This window comes from Schistocerca americana, chromosome 11 (assembly GCF_021461395.2).
Source record: "Schistocerca americana isolate TAMUIC-IGC-003095 chromosome 11, iqSchAmer2.1, whole genome shotgun sequence".
NCBI classification, from domain to species: Eukaryota; Metazoa; Arthropoda; class Insecta; order Orthoptera; family Acrididae; genus Schistocerca; species Schistocerca americana.
In genome coordinates, this window is record NC_060129.1 from 198,483,115 (window position 1) to 198,505,532 (window position 22,418).

The following is a 22,418-nucleotide window of genomic DNA, read 5'->3' on the forward strand; positions in this document are numbered from 1 at the left end:
CACCAGGAACGATTTTCGCTCAACGTTTGGGCAGGCATTTTGGCTGACGATCTGATTGGGTCGGTCCATCTACCTCCTCGACTTACCGGGGCAAATTACTTTCACTTTTTGCAAGAAACTCTACCCAGCCTGCTGGAAGATGTTCCCCTGGACATACGGCTACGCATGTGGCTGTAGTACGATGGGGTGCCCACACATAACATTTGTGCTGTGTGTGGATACTTAAATGGACTCTTCGACGGCCAGATAATTGGGCAGAGGTGCTCGTAGGCCCCCGCGATCACCAGACCTCACGCCACCAGATTTTTACCTGTGGGGATTTTTCGAGGTTCTAGTTCACCCACCCGGACTCTAAATACTTAGGAACATTGAGTAATTAATGGATCGCATTCAGCATGCCACCAATCTTTGAAAGAATTCGACAAAACACCGTTCGACATTACCAAGCTTGTGTCGCATCAGGGGGTCGCCAGTTCGGGCAACTGCTTTAAGTAAACATGTCCTGCTACAAAAAAAGGCCCTTTTCAGGGCCGACACAATTTGTAAAAGACTTTCTGTATGCGAACTAACAGCTATTAATGGGTTTGTTTACAGTACATCTTATCATGAAACTATAATGGATGTGTCGGGACCCTGGCGGATTCGCCCCCAGGCCCCCTGAGTGGAAGGCTGGAGTGGTACCACCGAACATGCCGGCTATCTCGGATACATTGCAATCTCTGGCAGGCAAAGCATTCGAGGTCATGCCTTGTCCAGAGCATCTGGCAACAGGGCAATCCAGCAGCCAATTGGAGAGTGTGGTGCCAAGTTTCTGTAGTTTAGAAATTTTCCACTGTCGACCTACACAACATTAGTAATTTTGGTTCATACTGGCATCAGGTATCCAGGATTAAAATTTCGTAACATAATTTTTCTCGCTGGCTGGAGTGGCTTTGCGGTTCTAGGCGCTATGGTCTGGAACCGAGCGACCGCTACGGACGCAAGTTCGAATCCTGCCTCGGGCATGGATGTGTGTGATGTCCTTAGGTTAGTTAGCTTTAATTAGTTCTAAGTTCTAGGCAACTGATGACCTCAGAAGTTAAGTCACATAGTGCTCAGAGCCATTTGAACCATAATTTTTCTCCATCCTGTATATCTCGCGAGAAGGACAGGAGGGTAAGATTTGAGAGACCCAAACTCACATGGAGGCTTACCAGCAACCGTTCATCGCATGAACTGTTCGCGAATGGAACTGGAAAATGGGAAAGTGACACTGCTGCACAAAGTACCCTCCGCTACACACTGCAACGTAGCTTCCTAAGTACAGATGGAGCTGATGATGTAGATCCAGATGTATATGTCATTTTCAAAGGAACCATACCTGCATTTGCCTTGTTGATGATGGATATTACTCCCGAATGGAATAAAAGTTTAGTCAGATAATTACTGTAATGTGATTAACAACTTTTCCTATTTTGAAGGATCACTATGCAACATGTCCCTTTCACATTAGTATACTAATACACATTGCTTTTACTATTGACACATGCATGTTAGCAATGAATCGTTTTGTTTTTACAGCAGGCAGTACATCATGACCATTTCTGTCGAGCTGGAGATGAAGCCGCCTCCTGAACATGCAGCTGAAGGAAGCCGAAGAGCCAGCAGACTGAGGCAGCACCTGGCCGCCATTGCTAGTGAGTACAAGTCTGACAACTGCCTTACACACAGCTGGTCCAATGTGATTGCTCAACACCATACCCCTAAAAATAGTTACACCTAGCAGTAGTGGAGCTGTACTGGCACAAAGACAGTCTTCATTGTTGCCAGATCCTCCAAAATTCAGGGGTCAAGCTTACACTGTTGCCAGATCTCCCAAAAGGGTCAATGTCCTAAGGCCATTATCCTCTGTATCTTCAAGGTCGTGGGCCAATGTCCTACTTTGTCAGAGTCCTCTAAGACTGGTGACAGAAGACTTGTATGCAGTCCACTTTGTGCAATTACTGTGTTTTCCTAATGTTCTACCAATGAATCACAGTTAGTGATCTGACTTACCTATAAATAGGCCAACTGGTCACAACATTCCACATCCTTAGAAACTGCTACTCCCAGGTATTTCTATGAGCTGACCTGTACCAATTGTGACTCATTGATATAGTAGTCGGAGAACTCTACGTTTACGTGTCTTTCGCAAAATAAAACAAAAATTTCACTCTGCTCAGCAGTGATAATTTTTGCACGAATCTGGAATCTCAGAAAGCTCTCATGGGATACCTGTCCAGGTTTGGTTTCCAGCTAGCTGCCATGTAAGACCTTGTACACTTCAAAAGTGAGGAGAAAAATGTGCAGTACACATGATGATGAACTCGCACCATATGCAATAGCATCTAAATTAATTTATTTAATAATCATCAGTACACCTCTACATTTGAACCATTTGAAACAGAAAGGACATCGAGACTGTTTTCAATTTCTTGCCATGTTCTTTGTAACACATGCTCTGGCACTGTTGCAATCCCATCAGATTTCTCAACATAGTCATGTTATCCGCTATGATTGCATCCACACAGTCCTCTACGAGTCTCAACAAACGAAAATATGGCTGACATCGAAATAAGTGTGCAAGGAATAGAAAAGCCACTGAAATCACTCAACAGAGGAAAGTCCACTGGACCTGACGGGATACCAGTTCGATTCTACACAGAGTACGCGAAAGAACTTGCCCCCCTTCTAACAGCCGTGTACCGCAAGTCTCTAGAGGAACGGAAGGTTCCAAATGATTGGAAAAGAGCACAGGTAGTCCCATTCTTCTAGAAGGGTCGTCGAGCAGATGCACAGAACTATAGACCTCTATATCTCTGACATCGATCTGTTGTAGAATTTTTGAACATGTTTTTTGCTTGCGTATCATGACGTTTCTGGAAACCCAGAATCTACTCTGTAGGAATCAACATGGATTCCGGAAACAGCGATCGTGTGAGACCCAACTCGCTTTATTTGTTCATGAGACGCAGAAAATATTAGATACAGGCTCCCAGGTAGATGCCACTTTCCTTGACTTCCGCAAGGCGTTCGATACAGTTCTACATTGTCGCCTGATAGACAAAGCAAGAGCCTACGGAATATCAGACTAGCTGTGTGGCTGGATTGAAGAGTTTTTAGCAAACAGAACACAACATGTTGTTCTCGATGAAGAGACGTCTACAGATGTTAAAGTAACCTATGATGTGCCACAGGGGAGTGTTATGGGGCCTTTCTTTTCACAATATATATAAATGACCTAGTAGATAGTGTCGGAAGTTCCATGCGGCTTTTTGCGGATGATGCCCCAGTATACAGAGAAGTTGCAGCATTAGAAAATTGCAGCTAAATGAAGGAAGATGTGCAGCGGATAGGCACTTGGTGCAGGGAGTGGCAACTCACCCTTAACATAGACAAATGTAATGTATTGCGAATGCATAGAAAGAAGGATCCTTTATTGTATGATTATATGATAGCGGAACAAACACTGGTAGCAGTTACTTCTGTAAAATATCTGGGAGTATGCGTGCGTAACGATTTGAAGTGGAATGATCATATAAAATTAATTGTTGGTAAGGTGGGTACCAGGTTGAGATTCATTGGGAGAGTCCTTAGAAAATGTAGTCCATCAACAAAGGAGGTGGCTTACAAAACACTCGTTCGACCTATACTCGAGTATTGCTCATCAGTGTGGGATCCGTACCATATCAGGTTGACGGAGGAGATAGAGAAGATCCAAAGAAGAGCGGCGCGTTTCGTCACAGGGTTATTTGGTAAGCGTGATAGCGTTACGGAGATGTTTAGCAAACTCGAGTGGCAGACTCTGCAAGAGAGGCGCTCTGCATCGCGGTGTAGCTTGCTCGCCAGGTTTCGAGAGGGTGCGTTTCTGGATGAGGTATCGAATATATTGCTTCCCCCTACTTATACCTCCCGAGGAGATCACGAATGTAAAATCAGAGAGATTCGAGCGCGCACGGAGGCTTTCTGGCAGTCGTTCTTCCCGCGAACCATACGCGACTGGAACAGGAAAGGGAGGTAATGACAGTGGCACGTAAAGTGCCCTGGGCCACACACAGTTGGGTGGCTTGCGGAGTATAAATGTAGATGTAGATGTAGATGTAGAAACTGAGCGTAGTAAAGTCAGGGGAACGTGACCAGGCATTGTGTCCTCTGCATCTGATACAGCGAGTAGGAAATTTCTTAGCCATTAACTTGTGAACAGGTATTGACCAATGCAGAGGAACTTAGTCCTGTAGGATGATGGTTTTGCGTTGCCAGCCTCGTATCTGACAGTATGCAAACTGCTCCAACATGTCCAGACACACTGACCCGTTCAGTGTGTTCTCTGCAAAGAAGAACAGTCCAGCAATGCAAGACGTTCAGTTTAGCGCCATTATGAACATGTTCAGTGATAGTGTCCAGATTTTGCAAGTCCCAGATCTGAATGTTATACCGATTAATCGTTCCTGATACATGAAGGATTGCCTCATCCGAGAACAGCCGTCTTTCCAGGAACTGGGTGTTCATGCCAGTATGCTGCAGCATATCCGTAGAAAACTGTTGTCGCCTCGGTTTGTCATTCGCCATCAAATGTTACAGACCGTGCACTTCGTAAGCATACAAACAAAGATGTTGTTGTACTACAGGATGTAATGTCGCCTGGAGCACATTAACTTGCCTAGGTGCCTGCGGAATTCATACAGGGTGTAACACCTCGGTTCAGATTACAGTGATAAAAGCTATAGAAAGAATAATTTAACATTAAGAATAGAATTTTTATAGAGGAAAATAGTGTAGAATTAGAGTTTGGTAATTGCAGATCAAAATTATAGTATATCAGCAACTAGTTTAACGTCTAAGTACAGCAAAGCCACGGAAGCTCCGTCATGGAGAAGGCGGCGACGTTAAACTCTTGTGATGAAAAACCTATAAAAAGGCCTGATCGTCATTATTGCCGCCTTTTTTCCTTGATCGTTTCGTTAAAGGGCGGGAACCCGTGTCAGTCAGCGAGACAATAATGAGATTGGTCTTCATCGTGTTGAGATTCACGATAAACTGTTCGAATATTACGGAGATTAAAAGTGATGTAGTGTACGATCTCTGACTGTTGGTAGCAACGGAATATTAAGGGGATTTTAGGACTTTAGTGCTAGATTGGAACTTTACGGACATATAGATGACAGAAACTCAAATTATCTGCTGATACGAGTGAATTCAGAGGTACCGGTATTCAGATATTAACGCGTGGACTTTTGAAAGTGTCGTGTGTCGTTAGTTGCGAATCTGGACGTAGAGCGCGTGCATATCGGCATTTGCGGACTATTTAGATTCCTCCAGGCTAGGAACCTTTTAAATAGACCTTCATCCATCACCATCTTAATCCTCGAATATAGAGTGAAAGTGAAATACAATAGTGTTGTACTTATTTCATCTACCTAGTAATAATCAGTGGAGGTTTTACGGAACCAAAGCTATTCAGCAAGAAGTCAGCACCATCTAGCGGAAAGCGTAGGCATTAACTGACACGCTAACTGAAGTGAACGTTTACGTGTTTTACGGACTGCTTAATACGAACTTTTGTGATTCTTTGACATCCCCACTCCCTCCGAAAGGTGGCCGCAGGCTGTCTTAATCATAAAAGGGGAGAGTTTTACCCGGGCAAATTACTAAATAAAAGCGATATTTACGAGACTCGTAGTAATAGCGAAACACAGGGCCCGCACCCTATCGGAGAGTCGTCGCTGTCGGGAAGTAAAGCCGGAAAACCTACCGACGATACGTATCTACGAGCAGATGTCTGCGTGGAGTACCTAAAAAGGGGACCACAAGAGAGCTGGGGATGCTTTTCTCGTGTCCTCCGCTGTCTCTTATGAAACATTACGATGTGCACCACCCAAATGATTCAGAACACTTCGAGTTGCCAGAAACCTATATAATACTAGTCTTTAATTGTTTTCACAGCAGCTGCCTCACATCCATACTGCCGGGCTGCGGTGGCTGAGCAGTTCTAGGCGCTACAGTCGCGCAGCTTCGAATCCTGCTTCGGGCATGGATGTGTGTTATGTCCTTAGGTTAGTTAGGTTTAAGTAGTTCCAAGTTCTAAGAGACTGATGACCTCAGAAGTTAAGTCCCATAGTGCTCAGAGCCATTTGAACCATTTGAACATCCATACCACGATAATTTATTTGCTTAGTAATCGGCGATTATCTTTCTGAAAATCACACTACTCCTTGTGCGCATTGCTACACTCTGGCGGCAGTTGTTGGCAGAACTGATGTGGGGTTAGAAATTCTTTGAGATTGTCTAGCCTGCGGAGTAATTTCACTATCATATCTATTGTAGTTTGGTCTTTGAAATGTCAAAGGTCTGAGATAGACAAACCGTAGACTGCCTGGCAGAAAAAGTGGAGCACCCAGAAAGGGGACAGGAAACGAAATGAAAATTAACGAATTGAGAGTGCATGTGAAGTTACTTCACTGATTACAAAATGGAGTCAAATTACGTGTAAATTTAAGAGTGCAGGAAATCTGTGGCCCACTGTTGTGCCATCAGGATTCACTCAGTCCCCAACAGCTGTGACCTGAAGCCATAATCGATGGCTTTGCGCACTTCTTCACCAGGAGTAACACTAATGTGGCTCTCCAAAACATTTTAAGGATGGGAACTCTCCCTAAAAATGGTTCAAATGGCTCTGAGCACTATGGGACTTAACATCTGAGGTCATCAGTCCCCTAGAACTTAGAACTACTTAAACCTAACTAACCTAAGGACATCACACACATCCATGCCCGAGGCAGGATTCGAACCTGCGACCGTACCGGTCACGCGGTTCCGGACTGAAGCGCCTAGAACCGCTCGGCCACCGGGCCGGCTGGACCTCTCCCTGTGTCGCCACAATACTCACTGCAATGGTCATCTGCGGTAGTGCCGAACCGTGATTCATTCCGAATACAATGAAACGCTTTCATCAGCACACCATCATTCCCAGGCACAGCATTATATTTCAACAAGTTACATAAATGGGTAACTGATGGAGACTTTTGAAACAGTGCAGAGGCACAGTCAAAATAGAAAATGTCCATTCCTCTTGGAGTGCTAGTCTTGCAAATTTCACACGAAAACGTCTTTGAAGGTTGGATGGTAGCAGCTGTATTCGCGGAAGTAGAGCTGTGGGGAAGACACGCGGGTCGTGCTCGAGTAGATCAACCGGTAGAGCACTTTCCAACGAAAGGCAAAGGTCCCGAGTTCGAGTCTCTATCCAGCACACAGTTTTAATGTGCCAGCAACGTTGAAAAAGTATACTTCAGTAAAACAAAAAAACAAAAAAATATCTCCATGCATAGCCTAGGTATTACAGCATGTGTACCTTCCTCACTGGATAACGTGTCCTCGATGTCAGCATTTGTTCTTGTAGTGGGCACTGATCATAATGCTTTGGTTAGTCAACGTATACCTATGGGAGATATGAATTTGATAACCTATAAAGAGGGACTTGACTACAAGCCAAGAAGTAAACACACTATATGAGGAAAATTATCCAGACACCTGGCTGATTACCTACAAGTTCATGGCGCCCTCCATCGGTAATGCTGGAATTCAGTATGCTGTTGGTCCACCCTTAGCCTTGATGACAGCTTCCACTCTCGCAGGCACACTTTTAATCAGGTGCTGGAAGGTTTCTTGGCGAATGGCAGCCCATTCTTCATGGAGTGCTGCGCTGAGGACAGGTATTGATGTCATTCAGTGAGGCCCGGCACGAACTCGGCGATACAAAACATTCCAAAGGTATCCAGAATGAGATTTTCACTCTGCAGCGGAGTGTGCGCTGATACGAAACTTCCTGGTAGATTAAAACTGTGTGCCCGACCGAGACTCGTACTCGGGACCTTTGCCTTTTGCGGGCAAGTACTCTACCAACTGAGCTACCCAAGCACGACTCACGCCCCGTCGTCACAGGTTTACTTCTGCCAGTACCTCGTCTCCTACCTTCCAAACTTTACAGAAGCTTTCCTGCGAACCTTGCAGGACTAGCAATCCTGAAAGAAAGGATATTGCGGAGACATGGCTTAGCCACAGCCTGGGGGATGTTTCCAGAATGAGATTTTCACTCTGCAGCGGAGTGTGCGCTGATATGAAACTTGCTGACAGATTAAAACTGTGTGGCAGACCGAGAGAGTTTCATATCAGCGCACACTCCGCTGCAGAGTGAAAATCTCATTCTGGATATTCTACTGTTTGAGAGCCATCAGCAGACACCCAGAGTCCCAGACCGACCTCGGCCCCGCCCGGACCTGTCCGCAGTGAGCATCGGGGCGCTGGGCACGGGCACGACACTGGGCTGGACCAGCGTGGCCATCCCGGAGCTGCAGTGCGGCTACGCGTCTGCGGCCGGAGCGCAGTGCTACCAGTCGTGGCAGCTGTCCTGGGTCTCGGGCTGCATGTCGCTGGGGGCGCTGGCGTTCTCGCTGCCCGTGGGGCGGCTGGCCGACGTGCTGGGCCGCAAGCGGGCCGGGCTCTGCCTGGGCCCCCTCTTCCTGGCCGGCTGGGCCTTCCTCATCTGGGGAGACTCGGTGAGTCCTGCTGTACTCCTCTGCACCACCACACCGCACACCGCGCTTGTTGAACTACACTACTGGCCATTAAAATTGCTATACCACGAACATTACGTGCTACAGACGTGAAATTTAACCGACAGGAAGAAGATGCTGTTATATGCAAATGATTAGCTTTTCAGAGCATTCACACAAGGCTGGCGCCGGTGGCGACACATGCAGTGTGCTGACATGAGGAAAGTTCCCAACCGATTGCTCATACGCAAACAGCAGTTGACCGGCGTCGCCTGGTGAAACGCTCTTGTGATGCCTCGTGTAAGGAGGAGAAATGCGTACCGTCACGTTTCCGACTTTGATAAAGGTCGGATTGTAGCCTATCGCGACATTGGTGCTCGCGTTGGACGAGATCCGATGACTGTTAGCAGAATATGGAATCGGTGGGTTCAGTAGGGTGATACGGAACGCCGTGCTGGATACGAACGGCCTCGTATCGAAATGACAGGCATCTTATCTGCATGGCTGTAACGGATCGTGCAGCCACGTCTCGATCCCTGAGTCAACAGATGGGGACGTTTGCAAGACAACAACCATCTGCACCAACAGTTGGACGACGTTTGCAGCAGCACGGACTGTCAGCTCGGAGACCGTGTCTGCGGTTACCCTTGTCGCTGCATCACAGACAGGAGCGCCTGCGATGGTGTACTCGACGACGAACCTGGGTGCACGAATGGCAAAACGTCATTTTTTCAGATGTATCCTGGTTCTGTTTACAGCATCATGCTGGTCGCATCCGTGTTTGGCGACATCGCGTCGAACGCACATTGGAAGCGTGTATTCGTCATCGCCATACTGGCGTATCACCCGGCGTGATGGTATGGGGTGGCATTGGTTACACGTCTCGGTCACCTCTTGTTTGCATTGACGGCACTTTGATCAGTGGAGCTTACATTTCAGATGTGTTACGACCTGTGGCTCTACTCTTCATGCGATCCCTGCAAAACCCTACATTTCAGCAGGATAATGTACGACCGCATGTTGCAGGTCCTGTACGGGCCTTTCTGGATACAGAAAATGTTCCACTGCTGCCCTGGCCAGCACATTCTCCAGATCTCTCACCAATTGAAACGTCTGGTCAATGGTGGCCGAGCAACTGGCTCGTCACAATACGCCAGTCACTACTCTTGATGAACTATGCTATCCTGTTGAAGCTGCATGGGCAGCTGTACCTGTACACACCATCCAAGCTCTTACTCAATGCCAAGGCGTATCAAGGTCGTTATTACTGCCACAGGTGGTTGTCCTGGGTACTGATTTCTCAGGGTCTATGCACGCAAATTGCGTGAAAATGTAATCATATGTCAGTTCTAGTATAATATATTTGTCCAATGAATACCTGTTTATCATCAGCATTTCTTCTTGGTGTAGCAATTTTAATGGCCAGTAGTGTATATCAAATAACGGTTTGCATAATGACATTCAAACTGCACAGTTGGCCTCAGGGCACCGTGGAAATTAGTATGTGCATGGTTTTCTTTAATTCGTTTGGTTTAGCAATGAAGCCCTCTTTCACTTGGACGGGTTTGTCAATAAGCAGAACTGGCGCATTTGGGGAACTGAGAATTCGCATTTCACAATCGCGAAGTCTCTTCACCCTAAACATGGAATTGTGTGGTGGACAGTGTCCAGTCACGGAATAATCGGTGCGATATTCCTCAATACCATGGTAACTACCAAACTCTATGTGAAGGTTTTGAAAGATGATTTCATCCCAGTTTTCCAAAGTGCCTCTGATTTCGACGAGATGTGATGCATGCGAGACGGAGCTCGACACCATCAAAGCTGGACAGTGTTTGATGTCCTGGAGGAGCACTTTGGGGACCGTATTCTCATTCTGGGCTACTCAGAGGCTACTGGCGTGGGCCTCCATTGTCTGCCATATCCTCTGGATCTGAACACGTGCGACTCATTTTGTGCGTCTGTACTAGAGGCAGGGTGTACAACAACAATCCCAATACCATTTCTGAGCTGAAAACAGGTATTCGGGAGGTCACCGACAGTATCAACGTTCTGACACTTCAGCCGTCACGTAGAATTTCGCTATTCGTCTGCGCCACATCATCGCTAATGATGGTGGGCGTACCCAATATGTCATAACCTAAATCCGAACATCTGTAGTGACGTTTACATGTTGAATAAAATGTGTGCACGCCGTAGTTTCTAACTAATTTACGTTTTTGTTCATACAGTTCAATAAGTGTCACAGTGCAGCATCACGTCTAGGCACGGCGAGGTCCAAAGCGATTTTGCGATGGTGTAAGCTGAGGGTATCATTCGGAGTGCTATACTGTTTTATGGTAGCGTGTGCAGACTGCATAACCTGTGGAATTGACTGGACTGAGACGTGCTTTGTAAACTTCCAGCACCACTGTTCACAGCCTATACTACCACTTCTGCGCCCAGTCGCACAATGAATACACTCTGATGTCCTTAAAACGTCCTTATGTCTTAGGGACATGTGTTCATCTTTTATTTACCAACGTAAGCCTGCTTTTAGTAAATACGACGGGATCCTATGATTATTTAATGATCTGTTACCATTTTAAATCTGACATTTCGTGGGGAACCAATATTTTTCTTAATTTTTGGCCAACATTGAACTTGACAACATGCTGAGTGTCTTGCAATGTATGTTAAAGGCATAAAATCAAATACCTCAAAATAACATGAAAGACCGAAACCTGGGTTGTACTTAAACGAACAGCACAAGACACAAGTGGTGGTGTATTGCTCCAAAAAGAAATTGCCTTAAGGGGACATTGTACCGGCTGATCAAAAAGTCAGTATAAATTTGAAAACTTAATAAACCACGGAATAATTTAGATAGAGAGGTAAAAACTGACACACATGCTTTGAATGACATTGAGTTTTGTTAGAACAAAAAAAAAAAACAAAGTTCACAAAATGTCCGACAGATGGCGCTGGATAGCAAAACGTCAGTGGCTGCGCATGACAATCGTGTATAAAAGGAGCTGTAATGAGAGAGAGAGAATCAGATGCGCCAGCAGTCGCAGCATGTTGACGTTACCTGAAAAGGCGCTTTTAGTGAAGCTGTATTATCAAAGTGGGAAATGTGCTAGTTCAGCGTTACGATCCTATCGCCATAGGAAGGGGATTGGAACAGGTAAAGGTCCGTTGACAAATGCAGCTGTGGCGAGAATGATTTCGAAGTTTGAAGCCACGGGTTGTTTACACGATAGACCCCATAGTGGCCGACCGAGCACAAGGCGTAATGCTGCTGAGACAGTTCAGGAAGAAATGGATACTGTAGCGGGTTCGTCTATGCACGGAGAAGTCAGCGCTCGTGCAGTCGCATGTCGCACTGGCTTTCCATACACTACTGTTTGGTTGGCACTTAGGCGTACCCTCCGATGCTATCCGTACAAAATCCATCGGAATCGTGAACTGTTACCTGGCGATTTAGTGAAGCGGAGGGCATTTGCGGTGTGGGCGTTTCAAAACATGGCGGAAGATGACGATTGGTTGAGTAATGTGTTGTGGACCGATGAAGCTCATTTCACGCTCCGAGGGTCTGTCAACGCCCACAACTGCAGAATTTGGGCTACCTAAAATCCTAAAACTGTCGTGGAAACTCCATTCCACGACGAAAAAGTCACGGTATGGGTTGGATTTACCACATCTACCGTTATCGGGCCTTTTTTCTTCGAGGAAATGCGTGATTCTGGTTTTGTAACTGCTACATTGAAGGGTGAGAGGTACGCCAATATGTTACACAACCGCATCATCCCCAGCGTGGCTGATAAACACCTGCTGGAACGTACGATGTTTATGCAGGATAGCGCTCCATCCCATACTGCTAGACGCGTGAAAGATCTCTTGCGCGCGACGTTTGGTGATGATCGTGTGCTCAGCCGCCACTTTCGTCGTGCTTGGCCTCCCAGGTTCCCAGACCTCAGTCCCTGCGATTATTGGCTTTGGGGTTACCTGAAGTCGCAAGTGTATCGTGATCGACCGACATCTCTAGGGATGCTGAAAGACAACATCCGACGCCAATGCCTCGCCGTAACTCCGGACATGCTTTTCAGAGCTGTTCACAACATTATTCCTCGACTAGAGCTATTGTTGAGGAATGATGGTGGACATATTGAGCATTTGCTGTAAAGAACATAATCGTTGCTTTGTCTTACTTTGTTATGCTAATCATTGCTATTCTGACCAGATGAAGCGCCATCTGTCGGACATTTTTTGAACTTTTGTATTTTTTTGGCTCTAATAAAACCCATGTCATTCCATGCATGTGTGCCAATTTGTACTTCTCCATCTACATTATTCCGTGATTTATTCAGTTTTCAAATTTATATTGACTTTTTGATCACCCAGTTTCTCCTTTGCTGCCAATGTTAAATTTTATCTAATTTTGTGACCCATTATCGTGGAAACTCTTTAAGAGACAAACTTACAGTTTTCCATAATTATTGAATGCACTTTTCTAGATATACTGGACTAGAATTATTACTAAAATTGTATTGTGGGGCATGTCCTCTTTTTTTTTCAAACACTCATTTTTTGACAGATTTTGTAAATAAATGAACAAAAACAAAACAACTTAGGATATTTTAATCATTCTAGTTCCATATGTGTTGAATATCACTCTTGGAATGCTGTGAAAATTTCATGCCTCTACCATGAGTACTTTTTTAGAAAATGGGTTATTTATTGCAAAAGAATGTAGTTCAGAGATATTGAGGTTTAAAACTTTTTTATTACAAATTCTTATACTGACTTACATTTCTGCGTCTTTTATGCTCTAGAATTGCCCTGGCCCATAACCTGTGTCTTCTTCAGTGTCACAACAGCCCAGTGCTTGCCTCCTCCTCTTCTTTCTGGTTTCTTTTGTCATTTGCTGAGCAGCTAACTCTGCTTCACGTACATGAAGCTCATCCACTTCCTGCAGTCCTTTAGCTGTGTTCTGTCCCAATCTTACCCCTAACTTCTCCAGAACCTTAATTCTTTCATATTTCCCACCATTAAAAGTTATTTCAGCTTGAGGCACTGCTAACTTTAGAGTCACAAAGCCAACAAATACATTTTTACGCACATGCCGCCACACAACATAATTGAAAGACTCATTTACATTCTGGGTCTTCCTATGTAAAGATTTGTTTAGTAGCTCAGGATTTGCCAAATCTCTGTAAATATCTTTGATTGCCTCCATTACTGCTGAAGGAAGAGAATTTTTATGTGTAAATTCATGCAGGGTGTCAGAAAATTCAGCTTGCCTATATTTACACCAAGTGTTTTGTGGAGGTGGACACAAAGCATGACATGGCTTTTCATCGGTTGATATTCGATGAAAGAAAGTGCTCCACACAGCTCTTTTCATCTTCTCTAAATTGTCATAGTTATCTCTAATGGTCTTCGCATTATATTGCTGTAATTCATCAGTTACTTTGTCTGCTACTTTTCCAGCACATTTTATTGTCTTGCAATCAGACACGACACTACTTTGAACGAAAATTAGTATCAGAAACAAAGGACTGATTTGTTTATTATTAATGCGAACGTCTGAGACGTAGCAGTAGGCACAGAACAAAGCAATTCACAGCCTTCTAGACGGTGTAGTTCCCAAGATATGACTGCTCAACTGTGCCAGTATATGCGTAACCGCGAAATTTGACAGTCACACGTCAACATTCAAAATACTATTTGAAGGTCCCACAATTGTCTGATTTTAATGTATTATGTACCGAAATGTTCAGGAAACTCCAAAGTACATTATGGAGTAGAAAACAGAAAATGTCAAATTTCAATAAATTTCACGTACAATGTCCCCTTAAAGATGCTGTCGTAAAAACGGGACAGTGTCGTCCTTATACAATCATCATCTCCCAAATGTTCCTCTACTGTATGCAGTGAAAAATCCTGTAAAACATGTTTGTATGCCTCTGAAAGTACAATAAGGAAACCACGCCCTAGACACGAAAGATTCCGTAACACCGTCTTCTCCATACTTCACTGCTGGTATTACACTTTATGGCGGGCAACATTCTCAAGGCATTCGAGAGACACAAATCCTTCCACCGGATTGGTACACGGTACAGCCTTCCTCGCCACTCCAAACCACGTGTATACAGTCATACACTGTGCAGTGCCATCGCTTTTTACACCGTCTCGAGCGCCGCTTACTAAATGAAGACCGGCTCGACTATTGTACCACATGATTCTTAACGCCTTTTTGCACAATCACTGTGCAAGCCGAACTGCTGGTAGAACTTTGGTACTCACTGGAGATTCCGTCCTCTCTTAACAGTCGATCTTCACAATGCACGACGGTTTCTCTCCTTCAGTACACGAGGTCTGTTCTGGTCTCGGTTTAGTCGTGGCTGTCCCTTCACATTTCCACTTCACAACAACGTCACCAACAGTCGACTAGGGTAGCTTTAGAGGGCCTGGAACGTTCCTGATGATTGTCACTCAGGGGATATCCAATGAGTAGTCCACATTTGAAGTCACTGATTTCTGATGTAATCTGTGAGACCTGATTTTCTCCTGATCTATACAATTTTCAAACTACTTATGGCAATTCAGCCAGGTAATATTTACAGCGACCGCCGATATCTCAGCAGGGGTACTCCCCGCCATTTTCAAGGCACAAACTGCAACGGACAGGCGATGTACGGGCAAATTTAAAGCCTCGTTTCCTGGAGCAATTCAGGAAAGATTACACACACACACACACACACACACACACACACGCACGCACACACAGACGCTGAACACTAGTGCCACAAGGATGACCAAAGCCAGAGGTATCGATAGTGAAAGACTACGAACTAGCAGGTGAGGTAACATTGACTTTGTCCCTCTGTTTTTTGACTTGGAAGAGGGCAGGATTCATAGCAGAGTTCAAACAAAAGCCTCCATCCCTGTTTACAAGGTTGCTCGCTAATTTAATCTCAACAGCTTCCTTAATAACACTGTCCCAATAGCTGGACTTGCATGCCAATATCTCGGTATTGTTACATACCATAAACAAAAATCTCCATCCCTGTTTACAAGTATCAGGAACTCTGATGATTTCTTATGTCGTTTGGAGCGAATGCACTTCAATGACTGATATTCTAGTAAGTTTTGATGTGGTCTCTCTGTTCACTCGTGTTCCTCTGTCTGATTCGTTGCGGTTAATTGAGTTTAGGTTTGGTGTTGAATTAACTAATGTCTTTCGACATTTGTTGACATCCGCTTACGGTACTTTTTATTCAGTGACCAGCATTACGAGCAGACAGATGGAGGTGCTATGGGTAGCCCGTTGTCTCCTGTGATTGCAAATTTGTTTATGGAAGACCTCGAGCAACGTGCATTGGAGTCAGCGCGTTTCAAACCCGCCTGTTTCTTCATATATGTTGATGATACTTTTGTTGTTTGGTCTCATGGTACGGAGAATTTGAAAACCTTTCTAGAACATCTGAATTCGATCCACCCAAACACTCGTTTTATGATGGAGGTGGAAGAGGATGGTTGCCTTCCCTTTCTTCACGTTTTGATTAGGAGTAAGATTAATAGATCATTGGGAAATGTAGTTTACCGGAAACGTACTCACACTGACTTCTATTCACAGGCTGATATTTGTCACAATCCAGCTCAATTTGAAGGGGTACTCCGTACCTTGGTACACAGGGCACATGTCATTTCCGGCACTGACACTTTGCCAGCTGAGCTGGCCCATCTTCAAACTACATTCCGTCAGAATGGTTACAGTGATAGATTGAACGTGCGTTGCGCTATCGACCAACAGTGCATCGGGTGACTGATGATAATACTGAGTCTACTGCCTTTTTGCCTTGTTGTTGTTGTGGTCTTCAGTCCTGAGACTGGTTTGATGCAGCTCTCCATGCTACTCTATCCTGTGCAAGCTTTTTCATCTCCCAGTACCTACTGCAACCTACATCCTTCTGAATCTGCTTAGTGTATTCATCTCTTGGTCTCCCTCTACGATTTTTACCCTCCACGCTGCCCTCCAATACTAAATTGGTGATCCCTTGATGCCTCAGAACATGTCCTACCAACCGATCCCTTCTTCTCGTCAAGTTGTGCCACAAACTTCTCTTCTCCCCAATCCTATTCAATACTTCCTCATTAGTTATGTGATCTACCCATCTAATCTTCAGCATTCTTCTGTAGCACCACATTTCGAAAGCTTCTATTCTCTTCTTGTCCAAACTATTTATCGTCCATGTTTCACTTCCATACATGGCTACACTCCATACGAATACTTTCAGAAATGACTTCCTGACACTTAAATCAATACTGGATGTTAACAAATTTCTCTTCTTCAGAAACGCTTTCCTTGCCATTGCCAGCCTACATTTTATATCCTCTCTACTTCGACCATCATCAGTTATTTTGCTCCCCAAATAGCAAAACTCCTTTACTACTTTAAGTGCCTCATTTCCTAATCTAATTCCCTCAGCATCACCCGACTTAATTAGACTACATTCCATTATCCTTGTTTTGCTTTTGTTGATGTTCATCTTATATCCTCCTTTCAAGACACTGTCCATTCCATTCAACTGCTCTTCCAAGTCCTTTGCTGTCTCTGACAGAATTACAATGTCATCGGCGAACCTCAAAGTTTTTATTTCTTCTCCATGAATTTTAATACCTACTCCGAATTTTTCTTTTGTTTCCTTTACTGCTTGCTCAATATACAGATTGAACAACATCGGGGAGAGGCTACAACCCTGTCTTACTCCCTTCCCAACCACTGCTTCCCTTTCATGTCCCTCGACTCTTATAACTGCCATCTGGTTTCTGTACAAATTGTAAATAGCCTTTCGCTCCCTGTATTTTACCCCTGCCACCTTTAGAATTTGAAAGAGAGTATTCCAGTCAACATTGTCAAAAGCTTTCTCTAAGTCTACAAATGCTAGAAACGTAGGTTTGCCTTTCCTTAATCTTTCTTCTAAGATAAGTCGTAAGGTCAGTATTGCCTCACGTGTTCCAGTGTTTCTACGGAATCCAAACTGATCTTCCCCGAGGTTGGCTTCTACTAGTTTTTCCATTCGTCTGTAAAGAATTCGTGTTAGTATTTTGCAGCTGTGACTTATTAAGCTGATAGTTCGGTAATTTTCACATCTGTCAACACCTGCTTTCTTTGGGATTGGAATTATTATATTCTTCTTGAAGTCTGAGGGTATTTCGCCTGTCTCATACATCTTCCTCACCAGATGGTAGAGTTTTGCCAGGACTGGCTCTCCCACGGCCGTCAGTAGTTCCAATGGAATATTGTCTACTCCGGGGGCTTTGTTTCGACTCAGGTCTTTCAGTGCTCTGTCAAACTCTTCACGCAGTATCATATCTCCCATTTCATCTTCATCTACATCCTCTTCCATTTTCATAATATTGTCCTCAAGTTTGCCTTACGCAAGAAGAATTTCCAACAAGATCGGTCGTATTTTACGGAAATACGATGTGAAATGTGTTTTCAGACCTCCATCTCAAATTAGAGTGTTTTTGGGTTGGTCTGCCTAAGACGGTTGTATATAGCATTCCTTGTAACTGCAGCTAGGCATATATTGGTCAAACTATCAGGATCGTGGAGAACCGATGGACTCAGTGTAAAAGGCAGACACGATTACAGCAGCCAACTAGATCTGCTACTGAAACTTCCTGGCAGATTAAAACTGTGTGTCGGACCGAGACTCAAACTCGGGACCTTTGCCTTTCGCAGGCAAGTGCTCTACCAACTGAGCTACCCAAGCGCGACTCACGCCCAGTCCTCACAGCTTTACTTCTGCCAGTACCTTCGTCTCCTACCTTCCAAACTTTACAGAAGCTCTCCTGCGAACCTTGCAGAACTAGCACTCCTGAAAGAAAGGATATTGCAGAGACATGGCTTAGCCACAGCCTGGGGGATGTTTCAAGAATGAGATTTTCACTCTGCAGCGGAGTGTGTGCTGATATGAAACTTGCTGGCAGATTAAAACTGTGTGCCGGACCGAGATTCGAACTCGGGTCCCGAGTTCGAGTGTCGGTCCGGCACACAGTTTTAATCTGCCAGGAAGTTTCATATCAGCGCACCCTCCGCTGCAGAGTGAAAATCTCATTCTACATCTGCTACTGCTGAACATTGTTTGGATACTGGTCACCCTATGTTACATAACAATACCGAGATAACGGGACAGTGTTATTATGGGAGCTGTTGAGATTAATGTAACGAGCAGCGTTGGAAACAGGGATGCAGGTTTTTGTTTAAAATCTGCTTGCAATCCTGCTCTTTCCCGTGACAGAAAACAGAAGGACAATGTTACCTCACCGAGCGAGGTGGCGCAGTGGTTAGCACACTGGACTCGCATTCAGGAGGACGACGGTTCAATCCCGTCTCCAGCCATCCTGATTTAGGTTTTCCGTGATTTCCCTAAATCGATTCAGGCAAATGCCGGGATGGTTCCTTTGAAAGGGCACGGCCGATTTCCTTCCCCATCCTTCCCTAACCCGAGCTTGCGCTCCGTCTCTAATGACCTCGTTGTCGACGGGACGTTAAACACCACTAACCTAAGACAATGTTACCTCACTTGCTAGTTCTTAGTCTTTTACTGTCGATGCCTCTCACTTTGGTCATCCTTGGTGGCACTAGTGGACAGTGTGTGTGTGTGTGTGTGTGTGTGTGTGTGTGTGTGTGTGTGCCGGCCGAGGTGGCCGTGCGGTTAAAGGCGCTGCAGTCTGGAACCGCAAGACCGCTACGGTCGCAGGTTCGAATCCTGCCTCGGGCATGGGTGTTTGTGATGTCGTTAGGTTAGTTAGGTTTAACTAGTTCTAAGTTCTAGGGGACTAATGACCTCAGCAGTTGAGTCCCATAGTGCTCAGAGCCATTTGACCCATTTTTGTGTGTGTGTGTGTGTGTGTGTGTGTGTGTGTGTGTGTGTGTGTTATCATTCCAGAATTACTCCGAGAACTGAGCTTTTAAATTTGCTTGCACATCGCCTGTCTGTTGCAGTTTGTGCCTTGAAAATGACGGGGTATACTCCAGCCGAAATACACTATCAAAAGTATCTGACCAACCCAGAAACATACGTTTTTCATATTAGTTGCATTGTGCTGCCACCTACTGCCAGGTACTCCGTATCAGCGACCTCAGTTTGTCGTTAGACATCGTGAGAGAGCAGAATGGGGCGCTTCACGGAACTCGTGGACTTCGAATGTGGTCAGGTGACTGGATATCACTTGGGTCAAACGTCTGTACGCAAGACTTCCACACTCCTAAACGTCCGATGTGACAGTGAGGTGGAAACTTAAAGGGACACGTACAGCACAAAGCATACAGGCCGACCTCATCTGTTGACTGACAGAGTCCGCCGGCAGTTGAAGAGGGTCGTAATGTGTAATAGGCAGACATCAATCCAGACCATCACACAGGAATTCCAAACTGCATCAGGATCCACCCAAAGTACAATGACAGTTAGGTGGGGGTTTACAAAACTTGGATTTCATGGTCGAGCAGCTACTCATAAGCCACACATGACATTGATAAACGCCAAACAATGCCTCGCTTGGTGTAAAGAGCATAAACATTGGACGGTTGAACAGTGGAAAAACGTCGTGTGGAGTGATGAATCACGGTGCACAATGTGGCGATCCAATGGGAGGTTTGTGAGTATGGCGAATGCCCAATGAACATCATCTGCCAACAATAAAATTCGGAGGTGATGGTGTTATGATGTGGTCGTCTTTCTCATTGAGGGGCTTGCACCCCTTGTTGTTTCGCGTGGCACTATCACAGCACAGGCCTACACTGATGTTTTAAGCGCCTTCTTGCTTCCCACTGTTGAAGAGCAATTCGGGGATGGCGATTACATCTTTCAACACCATCGACCACACATTCATGATTCACGGCCTGTGGCGGAGTGGTCACACGATGATAACATCCCTGTAATGGGCTGGCCTGCACAGAATCCTGACCAGAATCCTACAGGACACCCTTGGGATGTTTTCGAACGCCGATTTTGTGCCAGGCCTCACCAACTGACATCAATACTTCTCCTCAATGCAGCACTCCGTGAAGACTCAGCTACCATTCCCCATGAAACCTTCGAGCACCTGATTGACCATAGACCTGCGGGAGTGGAAGCTGTCATCAAGGCTAAGGGTGGGCCAACACCATATTGAATTCCAGCATTACAGATGGAGGGGCCGGCCATTGTGGTCGAGCGGTTCTACGCACTTCAGTCCAGAACCACGTGACTGCTGCGGTCGCAAGTTCGAATCCTGCTTCGGGCATGGATGTATGTGATGTCTTTAAGATAGTTAGGTTTAAGTAGTTCTAAGTTCTAGGTGACTGATGACCTCAGAGCTTAAAGTCCCATAGTGCTCAGAGCCATTTGAACCGATGGAGGGCGCCCTGAACTTGTAAGTAATTTTCAGTCAGGTGTCCGGATATTTTTGATCACATAATTATAGGTGGTCACTGTAAATATTATCTGGCTGGATTCCCTGCAGTGGTTTGAAAAATCACGTGAAAATTGCTGCTTCTCTGCTGACAACACAATACTCCTCACCCCGTTTTATACTGTAGGGGCCCACCTCTGTTGATATCTAGTGGTGAATTCCGCATTACATAGGACTGACTCGGTTCTTATGACCAGAGAGTATAAATTGGAGACCAACAAGAACAACAAAGTGGCTGCTGATGTCTTTTAAATCATCTATATTGTTCCGCTCAATTAGTGTTCTCATTTGAAGGGGTGACCAATTGTGAGTCCAGACATACCTGTAAGATTACATGGGGAACCTCTATCCGCAGCTGGCATTGCTGTGCGTGGGCCGCCTGCTGACCGGAGCTGCGGGCGGAGCCTTCAACGTGCTGGCGCCGGTGTACATCGCCGAGGTGGCCCAGAAGGAAGTCCGGGGAGCACTGTGCGGCTACTTCCAGCTGCTGCTCACCATCGGCACCCTCTACGTCTACGTGCTGGGTGCGGTGACCGGCCTGTTCTGGACCTCCGTGGGCTGCGCCGTGGTGCCCGCGGTCTTCCTGGTGGCACTCTCGCTGGTGCCCGAGACTCCCCCCTACCTGCTGCAGGGTGGCCGGGAGGACGAGGCCCGGGCGACCCTCCGCTGGCTGAGGGGACCGCGCTGGGACGTGGAGGCGGAGCTGGCCGAGGCGAGGGCGGCTCTGGAGGAGGACTCCGGGAATGGGAGGTCCGGGTCCCTCCGGGAGGGGCTGAGCACCCCTGCTGCCGGTCGGGGAATCGTCGCGGGGCTGGGGCTCGTCACGTGCTTCCAGCTCTGTGGCATCAACGCTGTGCTTTTCTACGCGTCCGATATCTTCCTGGTGAGCAAAATCTGCCAGCGACTCTTGTGACGATTCACAGTGAGGGACGTTTGGCCAAGAGAATGCGCCATCTAAGATAGTCCTCACTAGTACAAATCTAGCTTAGTTGGTTTGTGGGATTAGAGGGACCAGACTGCTACCGTCATCGGTCCCTTTGTCCAAAACTGAAAACACCCACAGAGAATAAAAACGACTATGGAAAAGACGACAGACGACACAAGACAAGAAAGACATACACAGAGACCAGACAAAACGAAATAAAACCACACAGAGTGTGACAGTGGTTGGCTGACCATAGAGATAATAAAGGAAAAGCCAAACACCGAGAAACACTCGAAAACCCAGTCTATAATCGTAGGCCTAAGGCCAGACTCAAAACAAAAAAGACATAACCAACACTCAGATTACGTGATAAAAACCCCCTGCCTGAATAAAACGCAGAACTAAGCCTGCCATGACAGTGTCATTTGTTAAAAGGGCAGGGAGCGTGTCAGGTAGCGCTAACGTCTGCCTGAGCACAG

General features: G+C 45.7%; 1 protein-coding gene across 1 annotated transcript in view; it reads left to right on the forward strand.

Moving 5' to 3' along the window:
• The window catches only part of LOC124553554 (facilitated trehalose transporter Tret1-like), a 52,665-nt gene that overhangs the window by 22,263 nt on the left and 7,984 nt on the right, over nt 1–22,418 (forward strand). Inside the window, exons 2-4 of the mRNA XM_047127401.1 lie at nt 1,564–1,676; nt 8,302–8,570; nt 21,370–21,897. Coding sequence (XP_046983357.1) covers nt 1,574–1,676; nt 8,302–8,570; nt 21,370–21,897 — 900 coding nt within the window. The 5' untranslated portion in view covers nt 1,564–1,573. The remainder of the gene's footprint in view (nt 1–1,563; nt 1,677–8,301; nt 8,571–21,369; nt 21,898–22,418) is intronic.